We start from the raw sequence: 23,977 nt of genomic DNA, 5'->3' as shown, positions 1-23,977 counted from the left end.
TCAAGTAATAAAAACAAATCTTTCATTTGAAGTTCACATGCCAAAAACAATCTGCAAACAAGGGAAAACAACTAACCCACTGTAGTGGATTTAAAAATCTCCTGGAAGAGTATTCTAGTAATTTTCCAAAAAGTGAAGTGAATACAATATATGAACATCCTGAATGTATGTATATTTTTATTATATACTACATAATATCTAGCTACACAATCCTTCTGGGAGACATAGAATTCTTAAGCTATATAAGAAAATAAACTAAAACAAAGTAAACTTCACAAAAATCACACAGCAAATCAGTGGTCAAACCAAGGGAAAGAAATCTAATTTCTGGATACCCATTTTTCCTACCTTTTTCAATGCCCACTCATTTCATTACATAATGGTTGACAGGGAAATTACACACTTATAAATACAATTACACAGGTAGAATTTCACAAACATTAATTTTAGGACAAAACTTTAAAGGGTCTTCTTTCCCTTTTCCAACTGTAAGATTTATAAGTGAAAAAAAAAAACATTCCTGAAATCAAAGGGCTGTAGTGCTTCTTAGTAAGTTCTAACACACACACCATCAAAATTAACCAGGCAGAAAAAATGTAATAAGGCAGACTCGGATATCAGAACCACAGTTTCCAAAGCAAGCAATGCTGAAGTTGCCAAACTACCACAGCTATAGTATCACGATGGCAATGGTAAAATATACCGCATGAAATAATCGACAATGGCCATAAAGTTCTGTGTTGCCATCTAACAATGTAAAGAGCTCCTCGGAGGTTCACTGGGTCAAGTTATGGTATAGCAAACTCATCATTCTACCATTAAAACCATTACTGTCTCAGAAGTATGTATAAGTCATCCCCTAGTTTACTGCTTAAATAGCTACCTATTCCTTTATAGACTTATGGACAATTTAAGCACAAAAGGAATGATTAGAGGACCAAGAAAACTTTTACAGGCAAAATTACACAGATGAGCCAATAGCTCATTGTTTATTTAAATAAAAGTTAAAACATGCTCACTTTTTAAAAAAAGATTTATCTATTTAGATGAGACAATGTATGCGCATGAGCAGGAGTTGAGGGGGGTGAGGGAAAGGGGCGGAGGGAGAAGGAGAGGGAGAAGCAAACTACCTGCTGAGCAGGAAGCCAGACAAGGGGCTGGATCCCAGGACCCCGAGATCATGACCTGAGCTGAAAGCAGGGGCTTAACTGACTGAGCCACCCAGGCGCCCTTCCCTTTGCTCATCTCTTTAAACATACTAGCAGCCTACAAAAGCAGCAACATAGCAGGAAGAATTTAATTCTTCTAATTTGAAGAACTGTGTTATCTAAAGTATTTTATCAGAGCTCTTTGTCTATTTGTCTTTTCACTCTTCTACTTCATTTTTCCTTCTAATTTTACCCTAAATACAAACCTTTTAAAGGCTACTCTAGGACTTTTCTTTCAACAAGGAAAAAACCTCTTAATAGTAGGAATAAGATGGCTCAGTGGAGAATGGAAGGGAAGAGAACCTAACACTGCCAGATACACTTTCACATTTATTTCATGTAAACCTCAACTACCAGAGATATGGATCCTAATTTTCAAGTTTTTAGCTAAGGAATGCAAAGATCAAGATAATCAATTAGGAACCAGACAAAACATAGGTATGAAACTAGTTTAACTGAAGTTTTAAAACCAGTTGAAGGGGTGTCAGAGTGGCTCAGTCATGCACTGGACCTTTTTTTTTTTCTTCTTCTTTTTTTTCAGAGAAAGAGAGCACAGGAGCATAAGCAGCGGGAGCAGGAGGCAGGGGGAGAAGTAGGCTCTCCCCTGGGCATGGAGCTCCACTGGGACTTGATCCCAGGAAGCTGGGATCATGAACCGAGCCAAAGGTGGACACTTAACTGACTGAGCCACCCAGGCATCCCTAAGTGTTGGACTCCTGATCTTAGCTCAGGTCTTGATCTCAGGAGTGGAAGATGGAGCACCTGGTTGCACCAGCACTGAGTGTGGAGGCTGGTTAAGACTCTCTCTCTCGGGGCACCTGGGTGACTCAGTGGTTTAAGCCTCTGCCTTCGGCTCAGGTCATGATCTCAGGATCCTGGGATCGAGCCCCGCATCGGGCTCTCCGCTCAGCGGGGAGCCTGCTTCCCCCCGCCCCCTCTCTGCCTGCCTCTCTGCCTACTTGTGATCTCTTGTCTATCAACTAGATAAATACAAAATCTTTAAAAAAAAATGTTAAAAATGTTAAAAAAGACTCTCTCTCTCCCCGGCCCTACCATCCCAAATCATACACATACATGCACAAGTGCACTCTCTCCAAATAAATTAATTTAAAAAACCAGTTTAATTGAACTTACAAGTTTTAAGGTATATTTTGTATATAATAAAGTACTGAATACTAGCATGCATAATTTAGGTTTTGCCTTGATTCTCTTCTCCAACACTGATTAAAGACCTCCTGTCTTACACAAGGTTAACTATAAAACTAATGCATATAATATGCACTGGAACCAAAATTTAAAATAAAGGAGGAAGAAAGCAATAACGTAATAGTGGGGGAAAATCCGAAAGGATACAAAAACAAAAAAATTCTAAGCTTTGCTCTAAAGAAGAAAAGCAATTCTAGCTTAAGCCCTAAATAGAAAAGACCATGCCACTTGTGCTTTATCTTCTGGGACTGTCAGCAGTTTCAATCCCAAAGAGCTCAATTACCACCCTTCTTTTATTCTCTGTCACTTCCCTCCCTCTGAGGATCCTCAACATCAGTCAGGATCAAACCTAAAACCACAGAGAATGGAGAAGGATAGCACTGCTAACACATGATGCTTTTCATCTTTTTCCTTGAAGTCTTACCCCTTTAAAAAAAAAAAAATTACGACTCAACTCTGATTGTTTAAGAATATTATTATTTTCCTTATGACAATGAAATATGCTATACTGGCAAATGTCTACTATCCCTTGAGACACTAACAGGAATGAGAGCTGAATCTCAAAATAAGTTCTAAATCCCAAATAAGCTAAATCTCAAACTAAGTTCTAAAAGTATGTACTACGGACGGACGGAAGACTACAAAATGAGTCCATTATAACCATTTTCATAAGCAAGAACATTAAGACATCACTGTACAGCTTAAAAGTTATTCTTCATCTTTTACAAAAATCATTTTGATGCTAAGATGCACCACAAAGTGTGATGATATATACACTAAGATCCTAATGCCTTAATTGTCTACATTTTATGGAAGTGTTTTAAGAGGACATGTAACAAACGTTCATCACATTATTTCTTTCCGTTTTGAGTTTTATACCTAACAGATAGTCTATGGAAATAATATCCTGTATCTTAAACATATGTAAAATATTCCCCAAATCACCATGTTTTTTATTATTGGAATTCTTTGCTCCAGTGAGATGGTTAATACTTAATTGTATCTTAAGTTACTGGTCACAAAAAGAGTATTTTGAGACTCAACTAAAAAGATAACATTAAGTTTAAATTAATCTGTGAAAAATTTAGGGTTATAGTCTTTTTTTTAAATTCTGTATACATAAATACACACATACATATTCACATCTTCAAATGCAAACCAATACACTAAAGCTCTATAAATCGTATCATTAATCTACAAATTATTTTAAATAAAGGTTAAAAATGACAGCTAACAGTTAATGAGAACTTAGTATAGGCCAGGTACTAACTAAGAGCTTTCTATCTACTATTTATTCTCCCAAATCCTATGAAACAGGTAATACTAAAACTTTACAGGTAAGAAAATTTAATTTAAGGTTTATAAACATCAAGAATCTTACCTAGAGTTGCACAGCTAGTAAATGATGACAACTTTACAGTCATAATCTTAACCACTATGTGTATCTCCTCTCTGAAGTCAAATCCTACCTCTCCCATGTAATATCTTCCAGGATAACAGTTCTATGTAATATTACCTACAATATACTATCAATAATATATACATATATATGTGTGTGTATATATACACACACTATTATAGCGATAACAATGCTACTATACAAAAATATAGTATATAATACATACTAACATAATATAAAAATCCTAAAATGCAAGAAATTTCATCATCCCATCTTTATCTATAGGAATTAGACTACGAAACTGCCTAATACCCTCCAAGCCTAATTTCCAATTCATATTTCACCACCTAGTCTCATTTTACTACTGTTCCTTAAAATTTTCTCAAACTAAAGCATTTTCAGCTCTTATTTGAAGGTATTACCAACAGTTTATTTGCAAGAAAAAAAAAAAACCCTCTATTCTAGAAAACACAATTTGTTAACCCACTATCTACTGAATAGCCTTTTAAAATGAATAGGACTGGGGCACCTGACGGGCTCAGTTGGTTAAACATCTGCCTTCAGCTCAGGTCTTGATCCTGGAGTTACCGGATTGAGTCCCTAGTTAGGCTTTGTGCTCCATATGGAGCCTGCTTCTCCTTCTCCCTCTACCCCTCTCTCTCAAATAAATAAATAGCATCTTTAAAAAAATAAAATAAGGGAGGCCTGGGTGGCTCAGTCAGTTAAGTATCTGCTTTCAGATAATCTCAGGGTCCTGGGATAGAGCCCACTTCAGGCTCCTTGCTCAGCAGGGAGCAAACACACACACTCTCTCTTTCTGACAAATAAATAAAATACTTAAAAATAAATAAAAATTTAAAATTTTTAATTAAAAAAGTTAAATAAAATAAAATGAATGGGATTTTTTACTTACCTAAAATGTACATCTGTCCTCATCAAGAGTTTTCAGTAGTTCATAATAAGGCATTTAGATAAAATATCAAGGATAAAAGAACAGCCAAGTAACTAAGAAAATCCAGAAACTTAGTAAAGTCACTGTAACTAATGTAAACTTAGCTGAGTTTCCTAGTAGCCAATGAAAAAAACCAGAAGCATGGTAGTAAAAAGTACAGTTCATTAAGAGATACAAACTTTTTCATAACATGAAATTCCTAGACAAAATTTCATTTAAAGGGATGCCTGAGTGGCTCAGCCAGTTAAGCATCCGCCTTTGGCTCAGCTCATGATCCCAGGGTCCTGGGATCGAGCCCCGCATCAGGCTCCCTGATTGGTGGGAAGTCTGCTTCTCCTTTCCCCACTTCCCCTGCTTGTATTCCCTCTCTTGCTGTCTCCCTCTCTGTCAAATAAATAAATAAAATCTTTTTTTAAAAATTCATTTAAGTATTAAGAAGTAATAGAACATACTAATACCAATAGCTTTTGTTGTTGTTTCTTTAGTAACACAAACTATATTCATATATAGTTTCTTACACTAACCATTTCTTAAAGCTGTGATTTTCAGCCTTGAGTGATTCTGTTCCCAGGAGACATTTTAGCCAAGTCTAGAGACATTTTTGGTGGTCACAACTGGTATGAGTGGTGATGCTACTGCCACCTAGTGGGTTCCAGGCAGATACACTGTTAAATATCGCACAAGGCTCAGGCCAGGCCCCCACAACAAATTATGCAGTTCAAAATGTCAACAGTGTTGAGTCAAGAAATCCTGGAGTCTCAAGAGCATAATTTTAAATCATAGGCATCTCTACAAACTAGTCTGAGAATGAGATTATATATTTAGTTTTCTGGTGACTGAAAATTAGAAAAGGGATGTACTGTTGCTTAATAAATTCTGAACAATAAAAGATTGAGCACTTCCTTAGAGTGAGGCTTCTTACATAGTTTCAACTATAATGAGTAGTAAAATTAACTTAAAAACAAAGTCACTGCTAAATATCTATTGTAGCTGACCAAAAGGAACTCCAAAAGCCCAAGTAGAAAGCCATGGAGATGGGATACATTAGAACACATGGCTTAGTGTCACTATGCAAGAAAGCTGGAAGAGACTGTCCTGCCTATAATAATCTTGAGGGAATGGAAATTATATAAGCATGACTTAGAATATCTGTTAAAATTTAATTTCTAAAATTTTCCTGTCGAGATTCTGGTTTAGCAGGTATGGGATGGGGTACACAAACCTTTTTTAACAACTACCCCCAGATGATTCTGATCCACACAGTATCAGGACTACACACTGAAATAGAGTTCTAAGAGAAAGAAAAACCAATCATCCACTTTTATCATAAAAGAAGCTACATTATGGTTCATATAAAATGTTTACGTTGGAATAGGTCTACATCCCATAGGGTACTTAAGATGTTAGCTATAAAATAAATCCTAAGGGTTTGTGTTATAAATGTATCGAAACTCATCAAATGATATATTTAAGATCTACTCACTTCACTGTATATAAATGTTACCTAAAGAAAAAAAAATTTTATTTTTTTAAAGATTTTATTGATTTATTTGATAGAGATCACAAGTAGGCAGAGAGGGAGGCAGAGAGAGAGGGGGAAAGCAGGCTCCCTCCTGAGTAGAGAGCCCGATGTGGGGCTCGATCCCAGGACCCCGGGATCACAACCCGAGCTGAAGGCAGAGGCTTTAACCTACTGAGCCACCCAGGTGCCCCCCAAAAAATATTTTAAAAAATAAAATTTTAAAATGTTAAGCCCTAATGACAGGCAGACTAAGGTGCTAATGGGTAAAATATATTAATATCTACAAATTACTCTGAGATGCATTTTGAAAAATATGATGCATTGATGGATTAGTAAATGGAAAGATTTTTTTTTAATTTTTTAAAAGATTTTATTTACTTATTTGATAGAGAGAGCAAGAACACACAAGCGGGGAAAGTGGCAGGCAGAGGGAGAGAAGCAGGATCCCCTGAGCAAGAAGCCCAATGGGAGGCTCAATCACAGGACCCTGTTATCATGACCTGAGCTGAGGGCAAACTTTTAACGGACTGAACCACTCCAGTGTCCCCCAGACAGAAAATAGACAAATCCAGTAAAACACTAACTGTAGAACAAAGGTGGCAACCATACAGGTACAATCCTTCAAGTTTCCTGCATGTTTGAATTTTACATAATAAAGTATTGGGAGAAAATTTAAAAATTAATCCTAGAAGTATAAAGAATTCTCAAAACTCAACAGTAAAAAAACCAAACAATCCAACTAGAAAATGGAAAGACAAGAAGAGACATTTCACTGAAGAGGATATACAGATGGCAAATAAGCACACAAAAAGATGTTCAGCATCAGTAGCCATTAGGGAAATGCAAATTAAGACCACAGTGATTTATCACTATACATTTAGAACAGCTAAGATTAAACAAAGTATATTGACAATACCAAATGTTGACAAGGATCTGAAGAAAGCAGATCTCTCATACATTGCTGGTGAGAACGTAAAATGGTACAGAAACTTTAGTAATCTGTTTGGCCCCTCAAAACAATAAATCTTAAAAAAAAAAAAAAGCATCATAATGAAATTGAGTTTATAATCTATTGAAGAAATTCATCTGAATTTTGTCCCCTAAGCCCAAAAGGTTTTTGTAAAACTGATGATCATCTGTTTTATCTGACAGTAACTGACAGTTTTCTTTGGCTCATTCCTGGAATGACAGTTGACAGATGACAAAGCATAGAGAAGAATGCTAGTTTTCTAATTTGTTATGGCATGAGGAAATCTAGCTAATGTATCAGTCAACAAATAGGACAGCTACAGTAGGGAACAAGACACAGTTCCTGACTTCATAGAACTTAGAGTCTAGGGAAAAATAATTAAATGGGTATTATAAATAATTATGTAATTACAAGTACTCAAATCTCTGCTACAAAGACCCTAAGTACTGCCTACTTACTATACTTAAGGACTGCAGTTTGTCTGCAGAGTAACTTAAAACTTACAGAGTAAGATTGGAAGTGATTTTTATTTTAGGCTTTATTCTTTTCAGTATTTTCCAGGTATTTCATATTAAATATTAGTTATTTTTATAACCAGAAAACTGTCATCATTGGGGAAGGTAAACCTTGAAAAATTCATCTAATATGGCAATGATCAAATTATAATCAAAATATCTAACCTGAACTATAACATAATGACTGTGTAAACCTAAAACTGTAACTAAAAGAAACCTGCAATATTAGCAATATTACATAGATTTGGCAACTTTAAGGTGAAGAGAAAGGAGTATACACACAAATCTCAGATATTCAAATCCACTAGAAACCAAGCATGATATTTCCATGGAATATAATATTTGAAATAATTTCTTCATTTGTAAATTTTCTGGGCTATATTTGAAAGGCGAAAAATAGTATTGTAGTGTTTTTTTCATATGGAAGTTTTACTGTATTGATTAAATTAGAACTCCTGAACCTGAGTGGGGGCTTTGGATCATGGCCAGAAGGACTACACATTAGAGACTAAGATTAGTAACTTGGACAATCAATCAGATCTCCATAATGGAGTGCCAATGTAAAGGCTGAATACTGAGGCTCAAGTGAACTTCCCTGGCTGATCATCACACGCTGGGACCAGGAGAGCATCCTGACTCCCATGAAGAGACAAACCACTTCTGGTACCTCTTCTGGACTTTTCTCTGTGCACTTCTTCCCTTGGTTGATGTATCCTTTCACTGTAATAAATCGTAACTGTGAGTATAACAGTTTTCTGTGAGTTCTGTGAGCCTTTCCAATAAATTACTGACCCTGAGGGCGCTTTTGGGAACCTTAGAACTTGCAATTGGTGTCAGAAGTGAGGCCAATCTTAGGAACCATTCCCTGCAACTTTGCAGTTGGCTGAATTCTCGGAGCTAGCATTTTTTTCGACAGCTTGGCCAACTGTCATTTTCCTTTCTAAGTAAGGATCAGATTCCAGCATTTTATCCTTTGTAATTTCAATGTTATGAAACGTCTCCAAGAATTTCCATATGAAGTATTTTGCTGGTCTTTCTCTGGGACATCTTCATTCTTTTCATCACAACCAGTTTTCTCATGATATGTCAGTGAGTTCACCTTCACTAAGCACCTGCAGAGCACATCTAGGGTCTCTCAAACGGCAGCAGTGTCAACATCCCCCTGTCAGCAATTTCTTCTCTAACTCTATTTACAAAGGATTTGGATTTTATTTCCAGCAGTATTATTACTTCTCATTTCCCTGCTACACTTTTATCTTTTGTAAAGTATCACATAGGTTTATAAGTGGGAGCCAAGGAAGCAACACAATTACGTACTCTGCCCTGTGTGCATAAATGATAGATACACAGTGGCCAATCACTGACAATATCTAAAAGTGACATGAATAGTCACTGATGACAACAGTCATCTGTTATTCATGCAGTGACTCGTAAACTGAAGAGAGAGAAGCTAAGTTTGTACTTCACGTAAGGACTCACAGTTCATATACCATAACCAAATTTCATAAGATTTGTACCATGTCCTTAGGGAAACGGTGTCATTTAGATAAACTGTGGTAACTGAAATTCATGCATGCCAAGACTATACAAATGAGGCCTGCCTATATTACCATGGGATGTGTCTTCTTACCCATGGAATGAAGATAGTAAGAGTACTCCTACTCAAAGATGTTGTGAGGATTAAACGAAAGACAACACATACTTTATCACAGTACCTGGCACTCACTAAATATTAATTCATATTTCTGATATGCACCCTCAACAACAAGTATTGCTACTTGTGTTATACTTGTAATATGATTGTGTTAACCAAAATCAAATCAGTTCCTTTACTGTAAGACTTTTTAGGTATTTTAATATACCAGTAAGCATGCGGAGTCCTCCGAAGTATTTTATTAATAATTATTATGTTAAGTCTATCTGGACCATAATTTAACAAATGTTGAATGAAAGGCCTGACATAATTAATAACGAACTATACTCTTCCACGGAAGTAACGTTACCATTTCAGAATCCTACTAGTAGAATGAGCTATTCTAAAAAGTTAAATTCCTATTCTCCTAAAACTTAAAAATGTTTTCACATATATGAAATAAAGGACAGCCTTAATCCAAAAGAACTCCTTCAAATTTATAATAAACAAACCACAGAAAACAGAACACAAACAAGCAATTCACAGGAAAAAATGCAAATGACTAATGCTATGGTCTGAATATCTGTGTCTCTCAGACATTTTAAGTATTTATATATTTTACTAGCAATTTCATTTCCAAAATTTATTCTACAAGATTCTTGTGTAAGTACTCCAATATATATACAAAAATGTTTGTCCCACAGCTATATACAAAAGAATTAAACTTGATCATTCTCTTATAACACACACAAAGACAAACTCAAAATGGATCAAAGACCTCAATGTGAGACAGGAATCCATCAGAATCCTAGAGGAGAACACAGGCAATAACCTCTTCGACATCAGCCATAGCAACTTCTTTCAAGACATGTCTCCAAGGCAAGGGAAACAAAAGCAAAAACGAACTTTGTGACTTCACAAAGATAAAAAGCTTCTGCACAGCAAAGGAAACAGTCAACAAAACCAGGAGGCAACCCTCAGAATGGGAGAAGATATTTGCAAACGACACCACAGATAAAGGGCTGGTATTCAAGATCGAAAAAGAACTTCTCAAACTGAATACTCCAAAAACAAATAATCAAGTCAAAAAAATGGGCAGAACTTGTTAACACTTTTCAAAAGAGACATACAAATGGCTAAAAGACACATAGAAAAATGTTCACTATCATTAGCCATCAGGGAAATGCAAATCAAAACCACACTGAGATACCACCTTACACCAGTTAGAACGTCAAAAATTGACAAGGCAAGAAATAGGAAGGGTTGAAGAGGTTGTGGAGAAAGGGGAACCCTCCTACACCTTTGGGAATGGAAGTTGGTGCAGCCACTTTGGAAAACAGTGTGGAGGTTCCTCCAAAAAATTAAAAACAGAGCTACCGTATGACCCAGCAATTGCTCCTACTGGGTATTTTCCACAGATGTAGTGGAAAAAATATGTATTTCCACTACAGATGTAGTGAAAAGAAAGGGCCACATGCACTCCAATGTTCATAGCAGCAATGTCCACAATAGCCAAACTATACAAAAAGCCAAGGTGCCTTTCAACAGACGAATGAGTGAGGAAGATGTGGTCCATATACACAATGGAATACTAGTCAGCCATCTGAAATGATGAATACCCAATTTTCCCATCAACAAGGATGGGACTGGAGGAGATTATGCTGAGTGAAATAAGTCAAGCAGAAAAAGTCAATTATCATATGGGTTCACTTATTTGTGGAACATAAGGAATAGCTTCGAAGGCATTAGGAGAAGGAAGGGAAAAATGAAGGGGATGGTTATGGAACACTGGGTGGTATACACAAACAATGAATCATGGAGCACTACATCAAAAACTAAAGATCAGGGGAGGAGTCAAGATGGCGGAGAAGTAGCAGGCTGAGACTACTTCAGCTAGCAGGAGATCAGCTAGATAGCTTATCTAAAGATTGCAAACACCGGCATATCCATCTACAGATCGAAGAGAAGAACAGCAATTCTAGAAACAGAAAAACAACCACTTTCTGAAAGGTAGGACTGGCGGAGAAGTGAATCCAAAGCGACGGGAATATAGACCCCAGGGGGAGGGGCCGGCTCCCGGCAAGGGGCGGAGCAACGGAGCACAAAATCAGGACTTTTAAAAGTCTGTTCCGCTGAGGGACATCGCTCCAGAGCCTAAACCGGGGCGAAGCCCACGCGGGATCAGCGTGGCCTCAGGTCCTGCAGGGTCACAGAAGGATCGGGGGTGTCTAAGTTTCACAGAGCTTGCGGGTATTGGAACGGGAAAACCGGCTACAGAGACAGAGCCGACAGTGAGATCACAGCTCGGAGTTACTTTGAACGGGTCGCAGGCTCGGTGAGCTCGGAGCGCGGCCAGAGGTCAGGCAGACAGGAGTAACTGGGCGCTGTTCTCTGAGGGCACACTGAGGAGTGGGGCCCCGGGCTCTCGGCTCCTCCGGGCCGGAGACCAGGAGGCCGCCATTTGTATTCCCATCCTCCGGAACTCTACGGAAAGCGCTCAGGGAACAAAAGCTCCTGAAAGCAAACCCGAGCGGATTACTCAGCCCCTGGTAAGGGCGGTGCAATTCCGCCTGGGGCAAAGACACTTGAGAATCACTACACCAGGCCCCTCCCCCAGAAGATCAATAAGAAATCCAGCCAAGATCAAGTTCACCTACCAAAAAGTGCGGTTTCAATACCAAGGAGAGCAGCAGAATTCCAGAGGAGGAGAGAGCAAAGCACGGAACTCATGGCTTTCTCCCTGTGATTTTTTAGTCTTGCAGTTAATTTAATTTTTTTCTTTTTCATTTTTTTTTCTATTCTTCTGCTAAATTTTTTTAAACTTTTACCCTATTCTTTTTTAACGTTTTTTTAACTAGTTTATCTAATATAAATTTTTTTTCTTTTTTATACTTTTCTTTGTTTTCTTTTTCTAATTCTTTTTTTCTTTCTTTCTTTCTATTTGAACCTCTTTTTATCTCCTTTCTCCCCATTCATGATTTGGGATCTCTTCTGATTTGGTTAAAGCATATTTTCCTGGGGTTGTTGCCACCCTTTTAGTATTTTACTTGTGCCTTCATATACTCTTATCTGGACAAAATGACAAGGTGGAAAAATTCATCACAAAAAAAAGAACAAGAGGCAGTACTGAAGGCTAGGGACCTAATCAATACAGACATTGGTAATATGTCAGAGTTCATTTCAGAATGACAATTCTCAAGGTTCTAGCCAGGCTCGAAAAAGGCATGGAAGATATTAGAGAAACCCTCTAAGGAGATATAAAAGCCCTTTCTGGAGAAATAAAAGAACTAAAATCTAACCAAGTTGAAATCAAAAAAGCTATTAATGAGGTACAATCAAAAATGGAGGCTCTCACTGCTAGAATAAATGAGGCAAAAAAAAAAGAATTAGCGATATAGAAGACCAAATGACAGAGAATAAAGAAGCTGAGCAAAAAAGGGACAAACAGCTACTGGACCACGAGGGGAGAATTCGAGAGATAAGTGACACCATAAGACGAAACAACATTAGAATAATTGGGATTCCAGAAGAATAAGAAAGAGAGAGGGGAGCAGAAGGTATACTGGAGAGAATTATTGGGGAGAATTTCCCCAATATGGCAAAGGGAACGAGCATCAAAATTCAAGAGGTTCAGAAGACGCCCCTCAAAATCAATAAGAATAGGCCCTCACCCCGCCACCTAATAGTAAAATTTACAAGTCTTAGTGACAAAGAGAAAATCCTGAAAGCAGCCCGGGAAAAGAAGTCTGTAATATACAATGGTAAAAATATTAGATTGGCAGCTGACTTATCCACAGAGACCTGGCAGGCCAGAGAGAGCTGGCATGATATTTTCAGAGCACGAAATGAGAAAAACTTGCAGCCAAGAATACTATATCCAGCTAGGCTATCATTGAAAATAGAAGGAGAGATTAAAAGCTTCTAGGACAAACAAAAACTGAAAAAATTTGCAAACACCAAACCAGCTCTACAGGAAATATTGAAAGGGGTCCTCTAAGCAAAGAGAGAGCCTACAAGTGGTAGATCAGAAAGGAACAGAGACAATATACAGTAACAGTCACCTTACAGGCAATCAATGGCACTAAATTCATATCTCTCAATAGTTACCCTGAATGTTAATGGGCTAAATGCCCCAATCAAAAGACACAGGGTATCAGAATGGATAAAAAAACAAAACCCATCTATATGTTGCCTCCAAGAAACTCATTTTAAGCCCAAAGACACCTCCAGATTTAAAGTGAGGGGGTGGAAAAGAATTTACCATGCTAATGGACATCAGAAGAAAGCAGGAGTGGCAATCCTTATATCAGATCAATTAGATTTTAAGCCAAAGACTATAATAAGAGATGAGGAAGGACACTATATCATACTCAAAGGGTGTGTCAAACAAGAAGATCTAACAATTTTAAATATCTATGCCCGCAACATGGGAGCAGCCAACTATATAAACCAATTAATAACAAAATCAAAGAAACACATCAACAATAATACAATAATACTAGGGGACTTTAACAATCCCCTCACTGAAATGGACAGATCATTCAAGCAAAAGATCAACAAGGAAATAAAGGCCTTAAATGACACACTGGACCAGATGGACATCACAGATATATTCAGAACATTTCATCCCAAAGCATGAGAATACACATTCTTCTCTAGTGCACATGGAACATTCTCCAGAATAGATCACATCCTCGGTCCTAAATCAGGACTCAACCTGTATCAAAAGATTGGGATCATTCCCTGCATATTTTCAGACCACAATGCTCTGAAGCTAGAACTCAATCACAAGAGGAAGTTTGGAAAGAACCCAAATACATGGAGACTAAACAGCATCCTTCTAAAGAATGAATGGGTCAACAGGGAAATTAAAGAAGAATTGAAAAAAATCATGGAAACAAATGATAATGAAAATACAACGGTTCAAAATCCGTGGGACACAAAAAAGGCAGTCCTGAGAGGAAAATATATAGCGGTACAAGCCTTTCTCAAGAAACAAGAAAGGTCTCAGGTACACAACCTAACCCTACACCTAAAGGAGCTGGAGAAAGAACAAGAAAGAAACCCTAAGCCCAGCAGAAGAAGAGAAATCATAAAGATCAGAGCAGAAATCAATGAAATAGAAACCAAAAAAACAATAGAACAAATCAACGAAACTAGGAGTTGGTTCCTTGAAAGAATTAATAAAATTGATAAACCCCTGGCCAGACTTACCAAAAAGAAAAGAGAAAGGACCCAAATAAATAAAATCATGAATGAAAATGGAGAGATCACAACTAACACCAAAGAAATACAAACTGTTAAAAGAACATACTATGAGCAACTCTACGCGAACAAATTTGACAACCTGGAAGAAATGGATGCATTCCTAGAAACATATAAACTACCACAACTGAACCAGGAAGAAATAGAAAGCCTGAACAGACCCATAACCGGTAAGGAGATTGAAACAGTCATTAAAAATCTCCAAACAAACAAAAGCGCAGGGCCAGATGGCTTGCCGGGGGAATTCTACCAAACATTTAAAGAAGAACTAATTCCTATTCTCCTGAAACTGTTCCAAAAAATAGAAATGGAAGGAAAACTTCCAAACTCATTTTATGAGGCCAGCATCACCTTGATCCCAAAACCAAACAAGGATCCCATCAAAAAAGAGAGCTATAGACCAATATCCTTGATGAACACAGATGTGAAAATTCTCACCAAAATACTAGTCAATAGGATCCAACAGTACATTAAAAGGATTATTCACCACGACCAAGTGGGATTTATTCCAGGGCTGCAAGGTTGGTTCAACATCCACAAATCAGTCAATGTGATACAACACGTCAATAAAAGAAAGAACAAGAACCGTATGATACTCTCAATGGATGCTGAAAAAGCATTTGACAAAGTACAGCATCCCTTCCTGATCAAAACTCTTCAAAGTGTAGGGATAGAGGGCACATACCTCAATATCATCAAAGCCATCTATGAAAAACCCACCACAAATATCATTCTCAATGGAGAAAAACTGAAAGCTTTTCCGCTAAGGTCAGGAACACCCAGGGATGTCCATTATCACCACTGCTATTCAACATAGTACTAGAAGTCCTAGCCTCAGCAATCAGACAACAAAAGGAAATTAAAGGCATCCAAATAGGCAAAGAAGAAATCAAATTATCACTCTTCGCAGATGATATGATACTATATGTAGAAAACCCAAAAGACTCCACTCCAAAACTGCTAGAACTTGTACAGGAATTCAGTAAAGTGTCAGGACATAAAATCAATGCACAGAAATCAGTTGCATTTCTCTACACCAACAACAAGACAGAAGAAAGAGAAATTAAGGAGTCCATCCCATTTAAAATTGCACCCAAAACCATAAGATACCTAGGAATAAATCTAACCAAAGAGGCACAGAATCTATACTCAGAAAACTATAAAGTACTCATGAAAGAAATTGAGGAAGACACAAAGAAATGGGAAAATGTTCCATGCTCCTGGATTGGAAGAATAAATATTGTGAAAATGTCTATGCTACCTAAAGTAATCTACACATTTAATGCAATTCCTATCAAAATACCATCCTTCTTTTTCAAAGAAATGGAACAAATAATTCTAAAATTTATATGGAACCAGAAAAGACCTCGAATAGCCAAAGGGATATTGAAAACGAAAGCCAAAGTTGGAGGCATCACAATTCCGGACTTCAAGCTCTATTACAAAGCTGTCATCATCAAGACAGCATGGTACTGGCACAAAAACAAACACATAGATCAATGGAACAGAATAGAGAGCCCAGAAATAGACCCTCAACTCTATGGTCAACTAATCTTCGACAAAGCAGGAAAGAATGTCCAATGGAAAAAAGACAGCCTCTTCAATAAATGGTGTTGGGAAAATTGGACAGCCACATGCAGAAAAATGAAATTGGACCATTTCCTTACACCACACACGAAAATAGACTCAAAATGGATGAAGGACCTCAATGTGCGAAAGGAATCCATCAAAATCCTTGAGGAGAACACAGGCAGCAACCTCTTCGACCTCAGCCGCAGCAACATCTTCCTAGGAACAACGCCAAAGGCAAGGGAAGCAAGGGCAAAAATGAACTATTGGGATTTCATCAAGATCAAAAGCTTTTGCACAGCAAAGGAAACAGTTAACAAAATCAAAAGACAACTGACAGAATGGGAGAAGATATTTGCAAACGACATATCAGATAAAGGACTAGTGTCCAGAATCTATAAAGAACTTAGCAAACTCAACACCCAAAGAACAAATAATCCAATCAAGAAATGGGCAGAGGACATGAACAGACATTTCTGCAAAGAAGACATCCAGATGGCCAACAGACACATGAAAAAGTGCTCCATATCACTCGGCATCAGGGAAATACAAATCAAAACCACAATGAGATATCACCTCACACCAGTCAGAATGGCTAAAATCAACAAGTCAGGAAATGATAGATGCTGGCGAGGATGCGGAGAAAGGGGAACCCTCCTACACTGTTGGTGGGAATGCAAGCTGGTGCAGCCACTCTGGAAAACAGTATGGAGGTTCCTCAAAATGTTGAAAATAGAACTGCCCTATGACCCAGCGACTACACTACTGGGTATTTACCCTAAAGATACAAACGTAGTGATCCAAAGGGGCACGTGCACCCGAATGTTTATAGCAGCAATGTCCACAATAGCCAAACTATGGAAAGAACCTAGATGTCCATCAACAGATGAATGGATCAAGAAGATGTGGTATATATACACAACGGAATACTATGCAGCCATCAAAAGAAATGAAATCTTGCCATTTGCGACAACATGGACGGAACTAGAGCGTATCATGCTTAGCGAAATAAGTCAAGCAGAGAAAGACAACTGTCATATGATCTCCCTGAGAAGAAGTGGTGATGCAATATGGGGACTTAAGTGGGTAGGAGAAGAATAAATGAAACAAGATGGGATTGGGAGGGAGACAAACCATAAGTGACTCTTAATCTCACAAAACAAACTGAGGGTTGCTGGGGGGAGGGGGGTTGGGAGAAGGGGGGTGGTGTTGTGGACATTGGGGAGGGTATGTGCTTTGGTGAGTGCTTTGAAGTATGTAAACCTGGTGATTCACAGACCTGTACCCCTGGGGATAAAAATATATGTTTATAAAAAATAAAAAATAAAAATTAATTAATTAATTAATTAAAAAAAAAAAACTAAAGATCACTGTATGGGGAAAAACACAACATAAAAAAAAAGTCTGTCCCAGAAGTAGTTGTATTAATAAAAGACTAGAAGCATTATCAAAAGGGGATATATATATAGTTTTATTAAATAAATTATGCTAGATCCATATAATGAAGGCTATTTTTAAAATGAGGTAGATCCATTAATATTGAAAACAAAGAGGCACAAGGAAATACACTACTACAACATACATACACAAGTAAGTGGTAGGCTTTTCTCAAGCACATCTACTTGGTACAGCTACTACCAGACAATAATCCACTCTGCCCTTGGCTCAGGTCATGATCCCAGGGTCCTGGAATCCAGCCCCGCATTGGGCTCTCTGCTCCGCAGGGAGCCTGCTTCCCCGCCGCCCCCCCTCTGCTTACTTGTGATCTCTCTCTCTCTGTCAAATAAATAAATGAAATCTTAAAAAAAAAAATTCACTGTATAATAAGATGATAAATGTAACACTCCTGGCTATGATGATATATACTTATTGCCCTTCGTATTTTTTTGCCCTCCATATTTACATAATAAATGTACTGAAAGAAAAAGTTCCCTTATCAAGCCTCCAGATCAGACCATTATCGTTTGCAACTTATTACCTAAATGAATCAGGACTTTCTTAATACTACTCAAACAAAACTAAAACCAGAAACAAAGTTGATGTGCTTAAAAGAGAACAAATGACAAACTATCTCAAACTTTGTTATTTAAAAAAGCGTTTTTTATTCTGACCAAATAATTTCATATGAATTATGCAAACAATTACTGAATTAGGGTTTTAAGCTGCATCGTTTCACTTAACCTTACTTATTATTAAGTAATTTACTCAAAGGTCTCACATACAATAATCTACAGGGCCAAGATCTGGAACCAAGTCTGAAGAATTATACACATTGAACTTGTGAAATACATGTTTTAACACAAATACAGTAATTTGTGAAAACTCCTTATGTTTGAATATGTAATCAGTAAAATGATATTAAATGAGAAAAGCTATAATCTTTAATGCCTAGGAATAAAAAATAGGCTTATTCTATCAAATGTGAATATTGGTCATTTTCAGAAAGCCTTGCTATTTTAATTTGAATTTTAATACTCTAATGAATATTCTGTTGCTTATTAAAGAAATATATTTAAGTTACGAACTCTGTCTTTCCAGATTACTACATGATATTTGAGTTTAATTCCTATTCACTGAAGAAACATATTTTTGTATGCTTAACATCAGACATTGTTTTAGGCACTAGAACAAAAGTGTGAACAGTAAACTTCCTCCTTTTTTGGGGGGGGTAATTCTAATGAATTCAAGTATTTGAATTCTAGTGAAGTTTATACTGTACATAGGAGTAAGCAGATCCAATTATGTAAGACAATGGTGATTCATTTTTAATAGCCCTGAAGTTTTACCTAAATAACAGGAAAGCGTATGTTGGATTGACCATTTACAAGATTTTGCCAGCAGTATAAAAAATAAGTTAAAAACTTCCTAAACTGGGGTGCCTGGGTGGCTCAGTGGGTTAAGCCGCTGCCTTCGGCTCAGGTCATGATCTCAGAGTCCTGGGACTGAGTCCCGCATCGGGCTCTCTGCTCAGCGGAGAGCCTGCTTCCCTCTCTCGCTCTCTCTGCCTGCCTCTCCATCTACTTGTGATTTCTCTCTGTCAAATAAATAAATAAAATCTTTAAATAAATAAATAAATAAATAAATAATATTTCTATCTTCTCAAGTCATAGATACATATAAACCAACAAATCAACTAGAAGTGGGCACCAATTACAATACCATTGTCATATATGCATTTTTTAAGCTCAAAAAAAACTGTTGAAATTTTTTTAAATGATCATGAACACAGTAACATATAATTAACAAATTTAAGGAGTCAACTTTTTGTGCAGCTTTTGAAAAGATATATTTTGTGTGGTAGGTCTGCAAGTTTTTGTTATAATAGTCTTTACACCGATTTGGTTTAATTTTTCAGTAAAACTCAAAAGCTAAAAACAACTTTTAAAGAACTATAAAGCTCAAAAGAGTCCACAATTTCATTCCTAGAAATGATACTTGTATTTTTTTTTTAAGATTTTTTATAATTTATTTATTTGACAGACAGAGATCACAAGCAGGCAGAGAGGCAGGCAGAGAGAGGAAGGGAAGCAGGCTCTCTGCTGAGCAGAGAGCCTGATGCGGGGGTCAGTCCCAGGACCCAGGGATCATGACCTGAGCCGAAGGCAGAGGCTTTAACCCACTGAGCCACCCAGGCGCCCCCATACTTGTATTTTAATACTAGTATACAATGTGCCTTATTATATTAGAGCTAACAGTATAAATTAACAGACTATTTCTTTTTGCTCTCTGAAACAATCAAAATGATAAATTATAAATGTATATCTATCCTTTGGATTAATTTCAATCAGACTCCTAAATTACAATGACAAGATTTTTCAATTATAATTTTATAAAATTAAATTTACAAAATTACAATTTTCCATTTCAAATTACAATGACAAATTACTCTTTCCCCCTTAATTTCATTTGCAAAGCTGAGAGAGAAAAAAGGGAACAGGGAGAGGGTAAAAAGAAAGCCATTTTAAAACTTTCTTTCATATTGTAGAATAAATGCAGTGTTTTGTTTAAAAAACTACTACCACATCATCAGTTAAAGCTCCCAAATACGTTAAATAGTTAGTAACTATTAATATAATAATTAAATAATTGCCTTTTAATCATTCCTTTTTAAAACAAAATTAAAATTCTCTGGATTACTTTTTTTCTATTTTTCCTGTCACTTGACAGAAGTTTAGTGTAAGAAATCCCACAAATATTTCTTTTCCTTGACTAATTAACCCCTTTATTAAAAAATCGTAAGTAGCTTTAACAATTTTTCTAGTATCTCTTGATATAGAGACATGTACTTAGAAATATAGCCAAAATATTTCAATAGCCAAATATTTCAATACTTTGATTTTAACTCAAAGAATAGCTAGTAATATCTCAACAAACATTAAGAAAAACTTTCGAAAGTCAAAATGTTTCTGTTCATAGAATTTGAGTGTTTCCTAAGCATTTCTCAAGGAGGACTATTTAAAGCGTGGTCTCCTCTGGTTTACTTCCACCTATCTATCAAAACAGAAGATTCTGTTTATTTTATTTTGGGGGAGAGGGGCAGAGAGAGAGAGAGAGAGACAGAGAGAAGATCTTAAGGAGACTCCCTGCTGAGCACAGAGCCTAAGAACAGAAAACTTTTAATGTAAAACATGACCTTATTTTTAAAGCTATCTAAGAAAATATTTTTCTAAGATTTATTTTATTTATCTGAGAGCGAGAAAGCACGCATAAAGGTTTGAAGCAGAGAGAAATGCGAGCAGACTCTGTGCTGAGGGCCGAGTCCAGTAGGGGAAGAGGGAAGAATGCCTCGATCTTACAACCCTGATATCAGACCTGAGCTGAAAAAATTTAATGATTAAAATTTTAAAAATTAAATTAATTTAATTTTTAAAAATTAAAATTTAGTGATTAAAATTAATAATTTTAAGTCAGAGGCTTTTTAAAAAGCTCAACAAACTGGGCTATTCAGGTGCCCCCAAGAGAATGTTTTACATGAAGTGACTATTAAAACTTTAAATAAAACTCATATTAAAAAAAATTTTTTTTTATCCAATAGATATCATATAATTAACCTATCTTTACAAAGAACTCATAGGATGAAACAGTAAGTACTGCTACAACCTCATAAAACTTTCTTTTTTGGCAACTAATTTTCTTTGGTGTTCTTTATATATGAAATACCGAAATTTAACTGTAAAGTTTATTTGTCCTGAAGAGATTTTTTAAATACTGAAAAGTTCCCCACTGATTTCCATCCTCTTCTTTCTTGAAAATAACTTGTTTCTTTAAATCAGACCCCTACACAGAAAATAGTTTATATGGAAAATGACTATTAAAAAATTCAGATTATGTAAACAAAGCAGAAAGTGCTATATTATAGTAAAAGGAAAAATTGTACATTACAAATAAAAAATGTGATATTTTTAAAAACAGTAAGTTTAGAATAAAAATTCCTATAAACAACCTCAGTTCCTTTCTCCAAAAAATTACTATTTTCTACATACACATTGCCATAGGCATAATTTTTGGTTCTTCAAATCTTATGATGTCATATGGACCCATTCTACAGCAACATGCATTCCTGTGCACACCCTACTGTCCATGATAGTTTCGAACTAGTGTACCCTCATTACTGTAGTTGCTGTGAGAATTATTACCAATTTTCTTGCTATCTCTCCTTTTAACCAAACTCTATAAAGAAATATCTGGACTCCCTTCTGACTTGGCACTGACTGGATCTTGCTGTTATTTTGAAACTTTAATTGCCCTAATTTAAAAAAAAAAAAAAAAACTCTATCATGGGTACTAAACAACTCTGAGGAAAAAAAATGGAGCAAGCACCAGTTTTGTGAATCTACATTGACAATTTTCTACTGTCTCTTTGTTTTCAGCCCATTTCATCAAAATTACAAAAAACTCTGTATTACTCTTTAAGTATTAGAAAATATGATTTTATCATAAATAATTATCAACAGATTAACCTTAACTACCTTTATCTGGGTGCACTTTAGTTGTTTTTCAAAATCAAAATCTAGAAAATTTTGTTGCATTAACCTCACATTTTGTAATGAAATAACTTTAGGCTGGCAATATGCCAACTGTTTTAAAGGACAATTAGGAGAACAGAGCGCCACTTACTGGTTTTTAGTTATTATTCACAAGAATACTTAAAGAAGAAACATGACAATAATTTCATTCTCTGAGATTGGTAATAAACTTTAATAGACTTCACCCCATTCTAAGAATAGAAGAATACAGCAGCATCTCCACTGAACACTCTAAAAAACAAATTATGTTAAAATAACCTCTTAATGCTGAAATATAACATTAGAAAATTCATAAAAATCAAGGGAAATTCATAAAAATTAATATATCCTTTATAAGTAAAATAAACCATAGAGTAAAGGTTTCTTAAGGAGTTGAACTTGCAAAGATGAAATTATTATTTTCTCAACTTCCTTGCTCTAAACCAAATGTCTGGTTATTCATTTATTAGCTTAAAACAATTTTTCTTAAAAAACACCCAAGAATCTTAAACTGTCCAAAAAACATAAAGATAAATAAGCTTTAAGAGCTTAATTAAGCAAACTTCTAAATGTAAAAATAAAAAATTATTTTAAGCTAGTTTCAAACTCAATGTTCCTTTTTTATGGATATGATTATGGCTCGCTCAAACTTCTATTTTCATCAATCAGCTACCAACTTGAAAAAAAAAATTTTCTTTTCAAAGACTAACACAGCATTCCAGTCAAAAATGACATCAGGGGTTGGAGCACCTGGGTGGCTCAGTTGGTTCAATGTCTGCCTTTGGCTCAGGTCAGGATCTCAGGGTCCTGAGATGAGGCAGAGTCTGGCTCCTGCTGAGCTGGAAGTCTGCCTGCTCCTCCCTCCTTATCATGCTCTCCCAAATAAATAAAATATTCTTTAAAAAAAATGAATGACATCAGGGGCACCTAAGTGGCTCAGTCATTTAAGTGTCTGACTTCAGCTGCGGTCATGATCTCAGGGTCCTGGGATCAAGCCCTGCCTGAAGCCCCACGTGGAACCCCGTGTGTGAGGCTCTCTGCCCAACGGGGAGTCTGCTTGTCCCTCTGCCCCTCCCTCTGCTCATGCTCACTCTCAATCTCTCAAATAAATAAAATCTTTAATGAAAAAAAGAAAAAAAAAAACCTTTAAAAAAAAGAATGACATCAAGCTTATTTACCTTGGTTTGGCTGCATATTCATATTTGGTCTGGGGCCATAGCTTCCTATTGGTTGCCCTTGACTCATCGTCATCTGATTCTGTACTGGCATGCTCTGTGATGATGGCACAGAATGGTTGTAACCTCCCATGGATCCATGGCTACTTGAAGGCATGTTCATGGAACTGTTTGTCATATTGAGTTGATTGGGTCCAGGTCCCTGAATAGGCATATGGTTAGGCCCTTTGAAGAAAAGTGGTCAAAATCAAATACGAAAGTTAATGGTCTATTAAACTTTGTTCTATTAAAAAAGTACTTTAAAAGCTTTTAATCTTTTTGCATACCATAATAATAATACTAAACAATAACTTGAGTATTTAATCAACAGCAAACGAAGTAAATGCTTTCTATGAATGATAGCAAATATTGTGAAGTAGACGCTATTCCCATTTTATAGATTTAAGGAACTGATGCTTTTAGAAGCCAGCAACATTCTGGGGGGAAAAAAAAGGAATGATAAAGGAATAGCTTTATAAGAGAGCAAAACGTATAAAAGAGAAGTAATTAAAAGTATAC

General features: G+C 36.3%; 1 protein-coding gene across 8 annotated transcripts in view; it reads right to left on the bottom strand.

Moving 5' to 3' along the window:
* Positions 1-23,977, bottom strand: part of SS18 (SS18 subunit of BAF chromatin remodeling complex) — a 97,125-nt gene that overhangs the window by 26,248 nt on the left and 46,900 nt on the right. For 7 of the 8 annotated variants that reach the window (XR_004277926.1, XM_032309647.1, XM_032309653.1 and 4 more), the window contains one exon: positions 23,423-23,644. The exons of the other annotated variant lie outside the window; for it this stretch is intronic. Coding sequence is in view for 6 of the 7 variants with exons in the window: in XM_032309647.1 (XP_032165538.1) it covers positions 23,423-23,644 (222 nt within the window). In the remaining variant the exon portion in view is untranslated. The remainder of the gene's footprint in view (positions 1-23,422; positions 23,645-23,977) is intronic. 8 annotated transcript variants of the gene reach the window in all.

The sequence above is a fragment of the Mustela erminea genome, chromosome 13, assembly GCF_009829155.1.
Source record: "Mustela erminea isolate mMusErm1 chromosome 13, mMusErm1.Pri, whole genome shotgun sequence".
Taxonomy (NCBI): domain Eukaryota; kingdom Metazoa; phylum Chordata; class Mammalia; order Carnivora; family Mustelidae; genus Mustela; species Mustela erminea.
Note: the sequence above shows the minus strand (reverse complement) of the source record. Positions and strands in the feature narration are given on the sequence as shown.